Source organism: Berghia stephanieae, chromosome 3 (genome assembly GCF_034508935.2).
Source record: "Berghia stephanieae isolate SIO BIC M18660-M18661 chromosome 3, UCSD_Bste_1.3, whole genome shotgun sequence".
NCBI classification, from domain to species: Eukaryota; Metazoa; Mollusca; class Gastropoda; order Nudibranchia; family Aeolidiidae; genus Berghia; species Berghia stephanieae.
The window spans coordinates 96,051,290-96,070,232 of NC_088362.1; the positions used below are offsets into that span (position 1 = coordinate 96,051,290).

At 35.7% G+C, this 18,943-nt stretch overlaps 1 protein-coding gene across 2 annotated transcripts; it reads left to right on the forward strand.

The window, feature by feature from the left end:
• The first annotated feature begins 8 nt into the window (after positions 1-8).
• Positions 9-9,348, forward strand: LOC144968915 (uncharacterized). 2 transcript variants are annotated; one of them, XM_078907760.1, is made up of 6 exons: positions 9-52; positions 489-621; positions 1,672-1,847; positions 2,530-2,645; positions 3,701-3,917; positions 4,787-5,366. In XM_078907760.1, the coding sequence occupies exons 2-6, from the start codon at positions 501-503 to the stop codon at positions 5,231-5,233; spliced, it is 1,077 nt and encodes a 358-aa protein (XP_078763886.1). In that variant the 5' UTR covers positions 9-52; positions 489-500; the 3' UTR covers positions 5,234-5,366. The 2 variants fall into 2 exon arrangements, 1 of the variants encoding a protein (XP_078763886.1); XR_013644693.1 differs by lacking the exon at positions 9-52 and adding an exon at positions 8,923-9,348 and having other exon boundaries at positions 213-621; positions 4,787-5,367.
• The last annotated feature ends 9,595 nt before the right edge of the window (positions 9,349-18,943 follow it).

The following is an 18,943-nucleotide window of genomic DNA, read 5'->3' on the forward strand; positions in this document are numbered from 1 at the left end:
TTTACAAAACTCTTTTTGCATTCTAAACCCATAATGTTATCACACTGATAAGGTAATAGTCATAGTATTTTTGGATACAAATTTATATGTACATGATTGCAAATTTTGTATTTAAAATATACCCACAAAACAACAATAATAAAAAGTACGCTTATAGAACTTAAATTACTTAACGCTCCTTCAGATTCTCGTGAAATCTATATTTAGAAACTGATTCATGATTACTATTTATTTCACCAATGTTTATCATACTTCACATTGCACAAGCCATGGCAAAAATAAAGCACATCAGCGAAAAAGAAGTCCAAGTACAACCCAAATCACATGATTCATTGGACTCTAATATTATTTCAGTGTTACGATTCTGTTTGATATAGCAATAATATTATAGCGCAAGCCGCATACTATTCGCTGTTGTAAACTTCATTTCAATTTTTTAAAAGAAATATCTAGATATTTATATATTTAGAGCTACATAAATATAACAGGTAAAGGCTAATATGACGGACTCACGAGATCCAGAAATCGAGAATGAAAAAAGAATGAAAACATTGCCAAAGCGTTTATTATATTTACTGAGATATGGTGCTCTAAAGGAAGGTCTGGATGTTGACATCAATGGTGAGTTTTGTTTTATTTTTATTTACTCAACATGATTACGCTTACTAGTTCAGTTGATCGCCTTATTCGTCATTGTACTTGCTTAACTGTTATAATAATTATTATTATTATCATTATTATTATATTATTATTATTATTATTATTATTATATTATTATATTATATATTATTATCTCTCATCATCATCATCATCATCATCATCACATCATCATCATATCATCCCATCATTATCATCATCATTATTATTATTATTATTATTATTATTATTATTATTATTATTATTATTATTATTATCATTATTATTATTATTATTATTCATTTTACACCGCAATTTCCATAGAGAATGTGTGTAAAGAACCTTTTTAACCCTCTCCTTACCACCCATAGGAAAATCGTCACATTTGTTACGATGTAAGTGACAATTTTATCATTCTGATTTCCCTTTGTTCATCACAAAATTTGATGATAGCTATAAATACTAAACATTGTGTTGTAGAGCTCATTTGTTACTTTTTGTTTGAGTAAGAAAAGTCTATTTTTATGCTGGGTGGGAGTGAATTTTCGGGGGAAATTCTAAAAATAGCTGGTAAGGAGAGAGTTAAGTAGATACTACTTAACTCTGCGTCTCCCCCCAAAGCAGGATTCGAACAAGAGATCTTTGAGTGTCAAACACCAGACCTCAAAACCGCAATTATTACAAAATCAGTGGAATCAATATTAAATTAATGTGGTGTTGGTATCCAAGTAGTGTGGAGTCTTGCCTTATAACAAAGTCAAGCAATTTTGATGATTGTCAGTAACTGGCTTGGTGACAATGATTGCAAAACATTGTCCATCGGTAAGACATTTTATCAGATATGAAGAAGTAACTATAAGAAATGATTCTAAGATTGCACATACTAAAAGGATGCTTAACAGGTAACTTGTACTCAGTGAAAAGGAATTTTTGGAATGACTAAAACCTTGTAATGAAATGATGTTAAATAAACGTTCGTATTTCTTTTCACATAAAATAATTAATTTCCACATATTTCTCATTCACTTGTCGCAGGATATGTTGACATCACAGATGTATTGAAAGTCCCACTCATTAGCACTTATTCTCAAGAAGAAATACTGAATGAGGTGAAGACATCCGTGTCTTACAGGAACATTCATCGTTACGAGTGGAGGGAAAAGGACAAGAAGACATTCATTCGTGCAGCATACTTGCGAAGATTTGAACGGGTAATTATCTCTTCTATTGAAAAATTAAAGAAACATAATGATAATGGTAGTAATAATACTCAAATAAATATACTGAAAAAATTAATAATACTAATGATGATGATGATAATAATAATAATAATAATAATAATGATGATGATGATGATGATGATGATGATGATGATGATGATGATGATGATGATGATGATGATGATGATGATAATAATAATAATAATAAATCGGCTAAAGCCACAATAGCTGAAAAAATAAGCAAAATCAAAGATTATACGATTCTTTCATCTCTTTGTATTTATTTTGAAACGAGTTATTTTTATCGTGCCCAATAACTGAACGAGCTTGCGAGTATGTGTTATTGCACAATGAAAGTATAACGAGTTTAATAAATACAAAGGAATGAAAGAATACGTTTATTCCACCCCTCCAAGTAAGATCATTGGTATTATTAGAAGGAGACTTGGGTTAAATTTATGTTTTGTACTGAGGGGAATTAATATATTTCCTTGATTTCACATTTCTAAGCATTTTAGCTTTGCAAATCCCTTTTTAGCATCTGGTTCACCATGACATAATGTCGTTTTAAGGTCAAGGTTCATATAAATGGTATTAGAATGCTGTATAATAGAATCTCGCATTTTATGGTTTAAAAAGTGAGTATTTCTATGAATCGTCTTCCAACACACAGAGCCCGGTCCATCCTGGTACACAGGTCAAGACCCTGGCAGAGACGAGCATGAACTGTGTACTCGACAATTTGGACATGTTTGACTTGGAGGAGTTCCAAGATGAGGACACGATCAAGTAAGGAGGGACACACACACACAGTACCACATAATACACACATACAATACACAATACACACATACACACACACACAATACACACATACACACACACACACACACACACAAACAAGCTCTCTCTATCTCTCTCTCTCTCTTTCTCTCTCTCTCTCTCTCTCTCTCTCTCTCAATCAGACCATAAAATGTAAGGCTACTCCAACAGTCGTAACGTCACTTCCTTCCTAATGACGCATGATAACTTAGTAACACTGGTTCTAAACTATCGGAACAATGGCGGACACCCGTATGAAATATTTCTCCGGCGAGCATAAAAGCGTATCCAGTGGGGAAAAAACACATAAATTTGATCATGTTTGGACTTTTACACATTCCGATCACAAGGCATATGAAAAGTTCTAGCCAGCATGAAGAATAAAAAGTAATGATTTTCTTTGTTTAGAACCAAGATGGCCGCCGTTGCCGGACGGCGTGACATCAGACTACTGAATCCCATTGATCTGATGATATCGATAGTAAATGAAGCTGACATGGAGGCACTCACTGTCTAACGAATTGAAGATTGCAGGCCTCACTTGGGAGGCTACCGAGAAGATGGCCAATGACAGAAGGAGGTGGCAGATGCTGTTAGAGTTAGAGGCCCCATGTTCCACAATGAGTGAAGAGGATTAAGTCACATAAGTCAAACACCGATAGTAATACATGTGTATGATGTTGTTTAGTTTAGCAATCAATCACTAGCATCGTTTACTGAATGATGACTGTCCGAGGGACGTGGTGATATTCCTTTCCACTTCCAGTTAATTAGTCTATAGAGAAGCTTACAGGACGGTATGCCCCTTTGGAAAGGCATGTTTATTTTTAGTTGTATTGGAAAGGTCCCCTTATGAAAAGCAGTGTTGTCTTTGTCCAAAAATTATGTTACCGCCAAAATGCTGCATTTTGTTTTGTGTACATTGTTCGATCGTTCCAAACGTCTAAAAAATTTTAAGCACTTGCAATGAGGTTTACTGTGGATAAGTGTGATATAAATATAATCTGATGTATCTTTCCCAGACTAATGATCCATCGATTGAAGAGAAAGAAAACATTGTCCAACAAAGCCTTGTCTGTTCTCTTGGTCCCGACCTTGACCCGCATTGACCTGGAAGGAATCTACTTGACCAACAACACATTACGCTTGTTATGGACGCAATGTCCACATTTAAGGGGTGTCAGTCTGAAGAACTGTGGGTATATCGTCACTGATGCTATGCTTACTCAGCTTGTCAAGGTAAAGGTGGCTACTTACTCCTCATCCTCCTCCTCCTCCTGCTACTACTACTACTACTACTACTACTACTACTACTACTACTACTACTACTACTACTACTACTACTACTACTACTACTACTACTACTACTACTACTACTACTACTACTACTACTACTACTACTACTACTACTACTACTACTACTACTACTACTAAATACTACTACTACTACTACTACTACTACTACACAACTACTACTACTACTACTACTACTACTACGACTACTACTACTACTGCTACTAATACTGCTACTAATACTGCTGCTAACTACTACTACTACTACACTACTACTACACTACTACTACTACTACTACTAACTACTACTACTACTACTACTACACTACTACTACTACTACTACTACTACTACTACTACTACTACACTACTACTACTGCTACTACTACTACACTACTACTACTACTACTACTACTATACTACTACTACTACTACTACTACTACTACTATACTACTACTACTACTACTACTACTACTACTGCTACTACTACTACTACTACTATCCTACTACTACTACTACTACTACTACTACTAACTTCTATCTACTACTACTACTACTACTACTACTACTACTACTACTACTACTACTACTACTACTACTGCTACTACTACTACTATTGCCACTAAATATTGTTACTTCTACCTCTGACGAATTTGAAGTATATTTTATGTTATTAATCATTTCAGCAACAGCTGCAGCCTTTGTATCTTTTATTCCAGGCTTTCAAACCTAAGATCTTAGAATGATTTCTGCATAAATTAACATATTTAACAAAGAAGGAATATTAATAACCTTTGATTTTGATTCCCATACAGAATCTTCCCATGTTAGAACAACTAAATCTCAGTCGGTGTGTTCACCTGACAGATAAGTGCCTTGCCATCATGTCCAAAAGATTAACACACCTCAAGGTGCTACATGTCGCAGGTGTGCCATCCATCAAGCCTAAATCCGTACACACATTCCTGGACTCTGCCAAAAGCTTGACTTTCTTAGACGTGTTCTATATGAAAACAACGCAGGAAGAATTTGATAGTCTGACGGAAAAGGCAAAGACATTAGGAGTTCGATTGGTTTTGCATTCGCCCAAAGAGAAATTACCTTTGAAAGAAGAACGCTTTTCAGACGAAGATGAAAAAGGAGAAAGTGATAATGATGGTGACGATGATGGTGGTGGTAGTGGTGATGATGATGACATATATGATGATGACTTTTATGATCACAGTGATGTCGACGAGGATGATCTTGATATAAATTTCTAGTTATGCTAATTTGCCTCGATCTGGATCGCGGGTCTTCTACAGTAATCTCCACATTGATTCTTCTTTTATACCTCCCTCTCAAGAGAGGTTTACTACAGACTTGAGCAATTGAAGCATTGAGCCCCCTCCCCTCAGCCCCCCCCCCCCCCCCCCCCCCCCCACCCCATGTCTGTATAGATAGTATGCAGATGACGTCACTCAGGCCTTTGTTATTGTTTTTGCCATCCGCGTTTATGAGTTGTTCTCACTAAACTGTATTAACCAGACTAGATATGAAGTGAGTAGAAAAGTGCCAGAAGACAATAGAGAATAAAAAATTTTTTCGCGGCGGTGGTGGGTTTGAACCTGCGACTTTATTGGTACGACAACTCCGCCTGGCAGGTGAGAGCGTGGCTCTACCGTGTGAGCTATCCACGAACACATAAAAATATTCGTTTCAAACCCAAAGTCATTTCTAGATCCCTCTCTCACCCACTTCTTGAGATCGCCGATTCGTTCGCCACCATCGCGAAGTAATTTTGACCAGCAGTTAAGCTTAATAGCCAATATTCTCATCACAAACATATAACATAGAAACGATTGAGACATTGAGTATGCTCCGGTGTATGGGGTGAATTTTTAATTCAGAAAAGTGAGTGGAGCAGGCACTTATGTTGGTAACAACAAGATATGAAGTGAGTAGAAAAGTGCCAGAAGACAATAGAGAATAAAAAATTTTTTTCGCGGCGGTGGTGGGGTTTGAACCTGCGACTTTATTGGTACGACAACTCCGCCTGGCAGGTGAGAGCGTGGCTCTACCGTGTGAGCTATCCACGAACACATAAAAATATTCGTTTCAAACCCAAAGTCATTTCTAGATCCCTCTCTCACCCACTTCTTGAGATCGCCGATTCGTTCGCCACCATCGCGAAGTAATTTTGACCAGCAGTTAAGCTTAATAGCCAATATTCTCATCACAAACATATAACATAGAAACGATTGAGACATTGAGTATGCTCCGGTGTATGGGGTGAATTTTTAATTCAGAAAAGTGAGTGGAGCAGGCACTTATGTTGGTAACAACAAGATATGAAGTGAGTAGAAAAGTGCCAGAAGACAATAGAGAATAAAAATTTTTTTCGCGGCGGTGGTGGGGTTTGAACCTGCGACTTTATTGGTACGACAACTCCGCCTGGCAGGTGAGAGCGTGGCTCTACCGTGTGAGCTATCCACGAACACATAAAAATATTCGTTTCAAACCCAAAGTCATTTCTAGATCCCTCTCTCACCCACTTCTTGAGATCGCCGATTCGTTCGCCACCATCGCGAAGTAATTTTGACCAGCAGTTAAGCTTAATAGCCAATATTCTCATCACAAACATATAACATAGAAACGATTGAGACATTGAGTATGCTCCGGTGTATGGGTGAATTTTTAATTCAGAAAAGTGAGTGGAGCAGGCACTTATGTTGGTAACAACAAGATATGAAGTGAGTAGAAAAGTGCCAGAAGACAATAGAGAATAAAATTTTTTTTTCGGCTGTGGGTTTTCTAACTTCATCTTTTTGTACCAACAAACTGCCGCCCTGCAGCTTCTGATTAATCCTCCTAACCGAGCTACTATTCCAACTCATTAATATTTTGTTGAAACAAATCATTAAGCTTAATCCCTCTTCAACATTCTTCGCGATTCGTCGCGCAACGAATCGCGAAGAATTTGACAGAGGATTAAGAATGATTTGGTTTGAAACAATATATTATACGTTTGACTTGGATAGCTCCGGTAGAGCATCGCTTTTCTCAGAACTGAGGCGGAGTTTGTTGGTACACAATAAAGTCGAGTTAAAAGCCACAAGACATGCGAAAAAATTTTTTATTCTCTATTGTCTTCTGGCACTTTTCTACTCACTTCATATCTTGTTGTTACCAACATAAGTGCCTGCTCCACTCACTTTTCTGAATTAAAAATTCACCCCATACACCGGAGCATACTCAATGTCTCAATCGTTTCTATGTTATATGTTTGTGATGAGAATATTGGCTATTAAGCTTAACTGCTGGTCAAAATTACTTCGCGATGGTGGCGAACGAATCGGCGATCTCAAGAAGTGGGTGAGAGAGGGATCTAGAAATGACTTTGGGTTTGAAACGAATATTTTTATGTGTTCGTGGATAGCTCACACGGTAGAGCCACGCTCTCACCTGCCAGGCGGAGTTGTCGTACCAATAAAGTCGCAGGTTCAAACCCCACCACCGCCGCGAAAAAATTTTTATTCTCTATTGTCTTCTGGCACTTTTCTACTCACTTCATATCTTGTTGTTACCAACATAAGTGCCTGCTCCACTCACTTTTCTGAATTAAAAATTCACCCCATACACCGGAGCATACTCAATGTCTCAATCGTTTCTATGTTATATGTTTGTGATGAGAATATTGGCTATTAAGCTTAACTGCTGGTCAAAATTACTTCGCGATGGTGGCGAACGAATCGGCGATCTCAAGAAGTGGGTGAGAGAGGGATCTAGAAATGACTTTGGGTTTGAAACGAATATTTTTATGTGTTCGTGGATAGCTCACACGGTAGAGCCACGCTCTCACCTGCCAGGCGGAGTTGTCGTACCAATAAAGTCGCAGGTTCAAACCCCACCACCGCCGCGAAAAAAATTTTTATTCTCTATTGTCTTCTGGCACTTTTCTACTCACTTCATATCTTGTTGTTACCAACATAAGTGCCTGCTCCACTCACTTTTCTGAATTAAAAATTCACCCCATACACCGGAGCATACTCAATGTCTCAATCGTTTCTATGTTATATGTTTGTGATGAGAATATTGGCTATTAAGCTTAACTGCTGGTCAAAATTACTTCGCGATGGTGGCGAACGAATCGGCGATCTCAAGAAGTGGGTGAGAGAGGGATCTAGAAATGACTTTGGGTTTGAAACGAATATTTTTATGTGTTCGTGGATAGCTCACACGGTAGAGCCACGCTCTCACCTGCCAGGCGGAGTTGTCGTACCAATAAAGTCGCAGGTTCAAACCCCACCACCGCCGCGAAAAAAATTTTTATTCTCTATTGTCTTCTGGCACTTTTCTACTCACTTCATATCTTGTTGTTACCAACATAAGTGCCTGCTCCACTCACTTTTCTGAATTAAAAATTCACCCCATACACCGGAGCATACTCAATGTCTCAATCGTTTCTATGTTATATGTTTGTGATGAGAATATTGGCTATTAAGCTTAACTGCTGGTCAAAATTACTTCGCGATGGTGGCGAACGAATCGGCGATCTCAAGAAGTGGGTGAGAGAGGGATCTAGAAATGACTTTGGGTTTGAAACGAATATTTTTATGTGTTCGTGGATAGCTCACACGGTAGAGCCACGATCTCACCTGCCAGGCGGAGTTGTCGTACCAATAAAGTCGCAGGTTCAAACCCCACCACCGCGAAAAAAAAATTTTTATTCTCTATTGTCTTCTGGCACTTTTCTACTCACTTCATATCTTGTTGTTACCAACATAAGTGCCTGCTCCACTCACTTTTCTGAATTAACCAGACTATAAAAGTTCATGGTTACACAGAGTTTGTGTGTTGGTCCGTTATACTTCCGGATGGCAATGTTGTGAACTCCTTGGCCAAGCGCATTCTATCTATACCTACCTCTCAAAAGGGGTTTACTACAGACTTGAGCAACTGAAGCATTGAGCCCCCCCCCCCCCCCCCCCCCCCCCCCCCCCACCCCATGTCTGTATGGGACGTCCAACTTTTCAGGATTATCAGGCTTCAGTCTAAGGAATTATAGATGATGTTACTGCTCTTCCATTTCAAACTGAGGCCAACTCATTTCCAATTCGTTCCGTTTTTGAATGTAGATGTTTTCTTGACTAGCTGTGCTGCCTTACAATTACAGTACTTTTATTCTGTGCCGCCATTTCATATTGATGATTCTGCGAAAACATAAAAAAATATGATCTTTTTTGTTCTTTTTTCTTCTACATTGTTATAGTTTATTCATTTGTCAGCAATAACCTTAAAATTTTATAATGTTTAGTACAGTACCTGATACTAAAGATTCAGTTTTCATCTCAAATAATGAATTGTAAATTAAAATAAATGCCGTCATTGATACAATTACAAGGGAATTTTGTTTCATAAATTAAAAATTAAAAAAATAGAATAAGCGAAATTTCACCATTCATCTCTAGTTCATTTGTAATACCAGTTTAATGCTATGGGACCATCGGATGGGACACACTCATGATACAGATGTGTTCTATACGAGACAACATGGGATACGTAGTTTGAGCTACTGTATGCCATAAAAAGGGAAGCAAACTAGATGCTGCAAACTATAGGCCCATCAGCTTAACATGCATACTCTGTAAGGTTATGGAGTCTATCTTGAAAGACCGAATAATGGACTTTCTTGAAAGTCATACGATGCTAAACGATAACCAGCATGGTTTTAGATCAAAGAGATCATGCATTACTCAACTTTTACAGGTGATGGAGGATTTTACCAAGTTAATTGATCGTGATCAATGCATTGATGTTGTTTATCTTGATTTCCGCAAGGCTTTTGATTCTGTACCTCATGAGAGATTATTCATTAAACTAAAAACATATGGATTTAAAGGGAATATCTTTAACTGGATTAAAGACTTTCTTAATAATCGAATACAAAGGGTCATTGTCAATGGTGTGGGGTCGGATTTTAAGAATGTAATTAGCGGTGTACCCCAAGGAAGCGTATTGGGACCACTTTTATTTCTTTTATATATAAATGATTTACCATGTGGCATAAATTCAGCCTGCAAACTGTTTGCAGACGATACAAAGATCTATAGTACAACTGAACATCATAACATTCTACAAAATGATATATTTTCACTTTTCAAATGGTCTACAACATGGCATTTGGATTTTAATGTTTCGAAATGTAAAGTATTACATATAGGAAAAAATAATCCATGTCATAATTATTTTACCGATACTTCTATGTCAAATCTACTTTCCGTTGTGCCTTATGAAAAGGATGTGGGAGTTACTTTTGATTCACATTTGAATTTTGATTTACATATTGATAATTGTGTAAGCCGTGCAAACAAAATGATGGGAATAATATATAGAACCTTTATAAGTCTTGATAAAACCACATTTTTATATTTGTATAAATCGCTCGTTCGACCAATTCTAGAATACGGAAATTGCATCTGGAGCCCATTATATAAAAGACAATCTATTAGTATTGAAAGTGTACAGAGGAGAGCTACCAAAAAAATTTATACAATACAGTATTTATCTTATAAGGAAAGGTTAGAATTTCTTGACTTACCCTGTTTGAAATATAGAAGAATTCGTGGGGATTTAATTCAGGTTTATAGATTGGTACATGGTCTGGATAGGATAGACTTTTCTGATTTTTTTCATATTCTAATATTACTTTTACTAGAGGGGACAAGTTTAAGATTTTTGTCTCTAGATGCAAAACAAACATAAGACAAAACTGGTTCGGTATTCGTATTGTTCAGAAATGGAACAGTTTGAAATTTGAAACAAAGAATGCAAAATCTATGGATTATTTCAAAGTGTTAGTAGACAGGGAATTATATGATGGGAGATTTATATATGACGAATAATACTTGTTTGCTCTGCTGTTGACATGGCTTTCAATCTTGTATGTATATATTATGCATTATTATATTATTATGGTTATCTTCTATACGCGTGTGTATGTGTGTGTATGTGTGTGTGTGTGTGTGTGTGGTTGTGTGTGCGCTTTGCATGTCACGGTTAAAGATATATGTTTGTACACCACATGAGTACATTTAAGTTGAAATACTATCTTTACCACGTGTATCGTTATTGTAATATTTAATCAATAGATTTATGGCATTACTAATTAATATTAAGGGCATTCAAAGGATCTTATCCTATTTTGCCCTATACCACATGTTATGTTATTATTATATAAAACTGATAACTTTGAACAGGCGCCAAATAATGCTTTGAGTTGAAAGGGAAGAAGTTCAATGCATTTTTAACAATATCATAATTTTAGCAAACAATTCTTGGTTGCCATCCCTAAGTTCACTGGTGTTCAAAGTAGAGGATGAGGTGAAACGGGGTAAACGCAAAGACTAAACTGACTGAAGATTACGACGTCAAAGATTACAAGGGAAATAACTCATATTTTAAATTTGAGAATACCTTAAGCATGAGTTATCTCGCGTTTTATGCAAACTCTTGACATGTTGGTTATAAAATTGATTATGATAGAGAGGAGTAATTATAGTGAAGATGATGATGATGATGATGATAATGGTGATGATGATGATGATGATGATGACATTGATGATGATGGTGATGGTGATGATGATGATGATGATGATGAAGAAGATGATGATGACATTGATGATGATGATGATGAGGAGGAGGAGGAGGAGGATGATGATGATGATGACGATGATGATGATGCTGATGATAGTGATGATGCTATATATAGCTTTATACTCAATATAGCTTTTATTTAATTGTGATGTAATAAACTCTGCTGATATTTTAACACTGTTGACGAATTTTTCAAGTTTTACTAAAACATTGAATCACAGTCAATAGGCAGGAACAGACCGCTTTCAAAAGGCAGATTATTGTGACATTTAACAATCAGATTTAAAACAATGCTGTCATTTTTTCCTTCTATTTTGTGTTTTTAAAGATTTCAATACTTCACAAATTTGTGTCAGACATAGCCCCGTCTAGGATTTATGATACGATTGTCATTTTAAACGAGAATTTAACAATAAAAAGTCAATCTGCTAATCCAAAATTTGTACAGTGGAAACCATTTATAACAGGCCCGGTTATAACAGGGATCGGGTATAACAGGGATTTTTCAAATGCCCGTTTTTTACCTCTCTTTGTCTCTATTAAAAATTATCGGTTATAGCATGGCCTCACTTGAACCAAATCGGCTATAACAGGGAGACAATGCCTTTTCACATGGGAACAATCAAGAAGGAAAACTGCTAAATTTTGTCGCATTTGAAATAAATAAAAAAAAGGTAAAAAAAAAAAGAAGAAAAAAAAAGTTATATCTAGATCTATATATGTATTATAATTTACATTTCGCACAATCCCTGTCGCATGCAGTTTTTTTTTTTGGCAAGGGAGGTAATCGATGTATTAGATCACTTGAAAAAGTCAATTAGTGCTTATGTCCCTTGTATTTGATCTGCTATAACATGACTTTTGCTCTGGACCCACCATCCCTGTTATATCAGGTTTCCACTGTACATGTAAATGCAACAATTTTTATTCGTTCTAGTGAGTATTTTATTCTGCTTTTATTAATTTGATAATTTTGACTTATTTTTAGAGGTTTGTTAAAACATTCGGTTAAAGGTAATTTCAGAAGGTCAAATGGAATCAAATTTCTATTTCAAACGCTGCAAATTCCCAGTTAGGCGTATTTATTGTGCTAACACTAACATTATTATCTATCGCTGCCTATAGAGAACCAGCGATGTTGAGTGTAGTCAGTGACCGGATGGGGGAGGAGGGGGGAGGGGGAGGGAAGGGGCTGAGGATGAGGTAAAATGGGAAAAACGAAAAGAATAAACTGGCTGAAGATACAAGACTACCAAGCCTGAATTGAAAGATTACATGAAAGACAACTCATATTTTTAATTAGAGAAAACATCTTAAGCATGAGTTATCTCGCGTTTTATGCAAACTCTTGACATGTTGGTTAAAATATTGATTATGATAGAGAGGAGTAATTATAATGAATATGATGATGATGCTGATGATGATGATGATGATGGTGATGATGATGATGAGGATGATGATGAGGGTGATGATTATGATAATGGTGAAGATGGTGATGATATTGATGATGATGATGATGATGATGATGATGATGACGACGACGATGATGATGATGACGATCGTGATGATGCTATGTATGGCTTTATACTCAATATAGCTTTTATTTAATTGTGATGATATAAACTCTGCTGATATTTTAACACAGGTGATAAATTTTTCAAGTTTTACTAAAACATTGAATCACAGTCAATAGGCAGGAACAGACCGCTTTCAAAAGGCAGATTATTGTGACATTTAACAATCAGATTTAAAACAATGCTGTCATTTTTTCCTTCTATTTTGTGTTTTAAAATATTTCAATACTTCACAAATTTGTGTCAGACATGACCCTGTCTAGGACTTGTGATATGATAGTCATTTTAAATGAGAATTTAAAAATAAAAAGTCAATATTATGCTAATTCAACATTTGTAGATACATGTAAATGCAACAATTTTAAATCGTTCTAGTGAGTATTTTATTCTGCTTTTATTAATTTGATAATTTTGACTTATTTTTAGAGATTTGTTAAAACATTCGATTTAGGTAATTTCAAAAGAGATTAAATTCTAATAAATTTTTGTTATAGATATATCTTTATGGAGCTTTTTTATATAGGGCAATATCAATTAAACGTGCTCAAATCGCTTTAGAAAGAGTTCCTGACCAACAGCAGCATGTAACATGTAGGACGAGACATGGCGCCTGTTAGGTGATATTACAATTTTTTAAAAACATTGTTAACGGCCATTTTACACATGAATACGGTTAGAGAATGTGAATGCTTTTCCAAGGCGCCGAGTGAGGCTCGAACTCAGAACCTTCCTATACAAAAGAGAGTGTCATCCCACAAGACCACATAGCCGCATATATTTTGGATAGAGGTTTGAAATACATGTAAAACGTTTTTACACTTTTTCTTTCTGGTGCCGTCAATTGGGATAACTTTGGCTTAAGGGGAAACTTTGCCTCTTTAATTTTGGATACAACTAGAGTGTATTTAATTTTGTGGTCATTATTTTCTATGATAAAAAGTGAAGTCGTTTAATCAGGAACATAACTATAATGTAGCTGAGATGACCCAAAATACTCCAATTTTACAGAGGCAAAACTACCCCTAAAGGCAAAGTCACCCCAATTGACGGTGTGGACAGAAAGTGAAATACGACCATTTTTGGTGACAGATGGTAGTTATCTTGGATTTTTCTTTCATGACTTCCTGATTTTGTTTTTCTTTATTGGAATTTTTTAATGCATAAAAAAAAAGGGGGGGGGGGGGAGGGTGAACGTGGCGCTGATGTTTGTTTCATTTTTAATGAGCACAAAACATCAAAAAGTCAAATAATTTATCTAGAGCTTTCTAGTCATTGTCACCTATCCGATCACTTGGTACGCACAAAACCGATTGATTTAGTCAGGGAAAGTGACACCGACATCAATTGGAGGTAATAGGGGTATAAAAATAAATCAATTTAGAGAGGATTTGATAAAAGCGACCCCTCCATGTAATTTTATACTATATTAGCATTAGTAGGTCATAGTAAAAGACATTTTTAAAAGCCATCATGTCTTCAATTATAATTCCCAAGGCATTATGAGTGCTCATATTTTAAGAAGTTATTTTTATATTGACAACAAAAGCAATAATAAATTTAAAAAAAAGAAACAACAACAACAACAAAAATAACCAAAAGTAACAACAACAACAACAACATTGTCATTGTCGTCGTTGTCGCAGTCATCGTCATCATTATCATCATCGTCGTTCGAATTACTCTATCCATCATCATCTATAACAACTCATCTCCACCTTCATCTTTCTTACTATAGATAGAATGAAGATGAGGTCACTCTTTATTATTGCTTTTTTGCCATCCGCGTTTATGAGTAATTCTTACTAAACTCCATAGACCAGACTACAAACGACCAAGATCATACATAGTTTTGTGTGTTGGTCCGATATACTTCCGGGTGGCAATATTGTGAGCTTCTCAGCATCTATAGAAATAAACTCCGGAAATCATACTTTTTAAATTATTGAATTTTATTCTAGGAGGAAGAGGAGTAATAAGCGCAAGAGGACGAATGGAGTAAGAGGAGGATTTTTCGCTCTCTTTGAAGTCGTTAACTGAAAAGTATACATCTGAACCTATTATTAAAATTGGATCCATTAACAACAAAATTTTGTCTGGCTCAAATTAATGTAAATGAGTTTGCTTGATTTACGTTCTGTAAATGGTGCTTCTCGAAGCTCGAAGAAATAAATAACAATGTGAAATTGAATGTAAGCTTCAATTTAATAATATACGAAAACCGATAAAATGGACGTTTCGTAAATGGGAAACCCGAAACGTCCATTTATTTGTTTTCGTATATAAAATTGGCGCTTATATTCAATTTCACATTGTAATTGATTTACGTTCTCGCACTGTTGGTTCAAAAATGAGGGTTTTTGAGTCATCTCTGCTGGACCGTAGTTTGGCGCGGTTTTGTTTAAGCTCAAATTGTCATAACTGCCTTAAAAATGAAGATTATATATATTCTTTACTATATATATATATATATTGGTATCATTTTAATCAGAACAACAATCTCTACCAAAAGTTGAACTTTCATATAGCGCAATATCCACTAAACGTGCTCAAAGCGCTTTACAAGGGGTTCCTGGCCAACAGCAACATTTAACATGTAGGACGGAACATGACGCCTGTTAGGCGATATTACAATTTTTTCGGGGGAGGCAATGCTGCTAACGGTCAGGTACTCATTTTACACCCGAGCACGGTGAGAGAATGTGAGTAAAGAGCCTTTTCCAAGGACTCAACCATGCGCCGAGCGAGGCTCGAATCCAGAACCTTCCGATCCGAAAGCGAGTGTCATACCATAAGACCACATAGCCGCACTAAGATACTTATGGGTTTGGAATACCTAGGAGGAGGAGGAGGTGGTGGTGATGGTGGTTGAGGAGGAGGAGGAAGGGGAGGAATAGAAGAAAGTGACGGGAGATATCACGTCTTGTTCAAACGTACCGTAATTTGGATAGGTTACATGGGACACAACTCGTACTTTGATAGAGGGTATACATGAATTAGCTTCCTTTGTATGTCAAACCAAATACGACACTGTTATTTAAACAAAAGAGACCACTTCGATTTACACAGAAAATTTACATAAAGATTTGTCGCCTGCTTGCAAATAGCTTCATCCCCAATCTGATTTCTTGTTTGTTTTTTTTTAAGATGGAGCTCCTTTGTATACCTCTAGGACTTGCCAAGAGTTTCTGCATCTTCAATTACCGGGACATTTCATTGACAAAGTAGAAAGTTGTCCGTGAAATTCTCCTGACTGCACTTAAATGAATTATCACATCTGAAATGTCCATTCGACAAAAGTTTACGAAAACAGGAGCCAACCTTTTCAACATTGAAAGAATTCCAGCAAAAAATAAAATTAGTTTGCACGAGTCCAGGCATCGAAAAGAGATTATTCAGTTTCTTCCTCTTCTATCTCAAGTTGTTAAATATCAAGGCAGTGCCATAACTCTACATTTTGGATGACTGCAATATATTTCATAGAACATTTCTTGGTAAAAGTGATATGCATTATTTTTCTTTTACTCAACATTCAGTTAATTTGATTTTATAATCGATTTTAACTCCCATCACACACACAAATGAAACAGAAAGAGACGCACAATTTAAAACACAAACATTTGCTTATTTTGCCCTGGTCAGATTAACAACAATGAAATGACACTTATAATTATTGAATTTACTTGAAATATTTCTTAATAAAAATTAATATTTACATAAATAGTTATTTTATATATATATATATATATATATATATATATATATATATATATATATATATATATATATATATATATATATATATATATATATATATAATCGTGTTTGATACAAATATGGTACGAAAAGTGCTCGACATGCAGTAATGGAGCGAATTATTATTATTTAAAATATTTACCACAATGTCTGAGACAGTCTACATTAATGTTTCAGGCTTAGTTTGCCATCGTCAGGACTGAGTTGTTTTGTTGACTGTTGTTGTTTCTTGAAGTGGTTCCGGTTTAAAGTTGCTTAACAAGAATTTGCGCCGATGGGGACACTTTCCGTACATCTCACTTTTCATGTTGAGTGTGGCTTCATGAGGGTGTTTGATTATAGTATATTTCTCTTCCAGGCATAAGCTACATTGTTTTGATGTTGGTGTGTATCCTGTAGCTTTAGATATAATTTTCCATTAAATGTTGTGGTCTAGTTTGTTGTCGTTTAATTTCCAAATATGTTCGCTGAGTTTTGTGGATGTTTTTTTGTTAGTGTTTCTAAATGTTGAGGTGTGGAGGTTGTATTTTGTTTTGAAATTATTTTCCGTTAGTCCTACATATTTTTCTTGCTTGTTTGTTTTAGTTTCTGTGACTGTGGCTTGGTAAATTAAACTTGATTCTAAGCATTGTTTGTTTAGCGGGCAATGTTCTTTATTTCTGCAGTTGCATTTTCTGGTGGGTGGGTTTTGCTCTTGTCGGTGGTTTATTAATATTTTTTTGTTGTGGCTTGAAATTATTTGTTCTATGTTGCGCATACACGAGTAGCTTATTTTTATGGTATTCCTGTTGATAATTTTATGTAGCTTGTGGTTTATTGGAAAGTGTGTATCAATTAATTTCAGGAACTGCTGTCCTATGTTTGTGCTGACGTTTTTGTCGAAAGGACAGCAGTTCCTGGAATTAATTGATACAAGTAAGAAGGCTGCTTTTGGTTTTACTTTTAAAAAGAAAGGGGGGGGGGAAGCAAAACAAACAAATAAGAAACAAACCAAATTTAAAAAACAAACAAACAAAAGATCAAAACAAAACAGAACAAACAAATAAACAAAGGAACAAAAATAACACATTACAATTCAATATAAGAGGTGATTTTTTGTATCTATCTCGATAACACATTACAATTCAATATAAGAGGTGATTTTTTGTATCTATCTCGACAGCAATAATCTCTTCAAGTATTTTACAGTGGTAAACGACAGAACCCTCGAGTTAGAGTTTTGTATAGAAAGGTTTATTTTTGCGTATGTGAATAGATTCAGATGATCTCTGACTAGTCAAAAAGTATCTAATCTGAGCCTTTTAAAATATTTTTATAGTATAGTGCATCTACATATTATAAAGTAAATGGTTTCTCACCACATTGGGAAAAAAGACAGTTTTTTTTTGCTAGTGTCCTTACTGCAGCATTGTCATAGACGGTGGAGGAGGCAGCGGAGGACAAGGACGAGGAGGAGGAGGAGGAGGAGGAGGAGGAGAAGAAGAAGAAGAAGAAGAAGAAGAAGAAGAAGAAGAAGAAGAAGAAGAAGAAGAAGAAGAAGAAGAAGAAGAAGAAGAAGAGGAAGAAGAAGAAGAAGAAGAAGAAGAAGAAGAAGAAGAAGACGATGACGACGACGACGACGATGAAGAAGAAGAAGAAGAAGAAGAAGAAGAAGAAGAAGAAGAAGAAGAAGAAGAAGAAGAAGAAGAAGAAAAAGAAGAAGAAGAAGAAGAAGAAGAAGAAGAAGCGTAGTTAACGTTACACAGGTCAAGCATGGTCGATTCTGAAAACAACAAATTATAATAACAATCTACAATTTCACTTAAACTATTATTTATTTTGATGGACATAAACCACGCCTCTTCCCAAAGACAAGAATTTGACTCGACTATAACAATAACAAGTAATGCCGAGAACATTGTGATATATTCTATTTTCCCACGACACCAAAGCAGACGATTTGACAACAAAGTCTACATTATTATTATTACTATTATTATCATTATTACGACCATCATTCAAATGCGAACT

Bases quoted from the DNA above. Each gene is read 5' to 3' on its own strand.
- LOC144968915 (XM_078907760.1), top strand. From the start codon at position 501: ATGACGGACTCACGAGATCCAGAAATCGAGAATGAAAAAAGAATGAAA. The intron at 622-1,671 runs GTGAGTTTTGTT...CACTTGTCGCAG, and splicing joins TCTGGATGTTGACATCAATG to GATATGTTGACATCACAGAT. The intron at 3,918-4,786 runs GTAAAGGTGGCT...ATTCCCATACAG, and splicing joins TGCTTACTCAGCTTGTCAAG to AATCTTCCCATGTTAGAACA.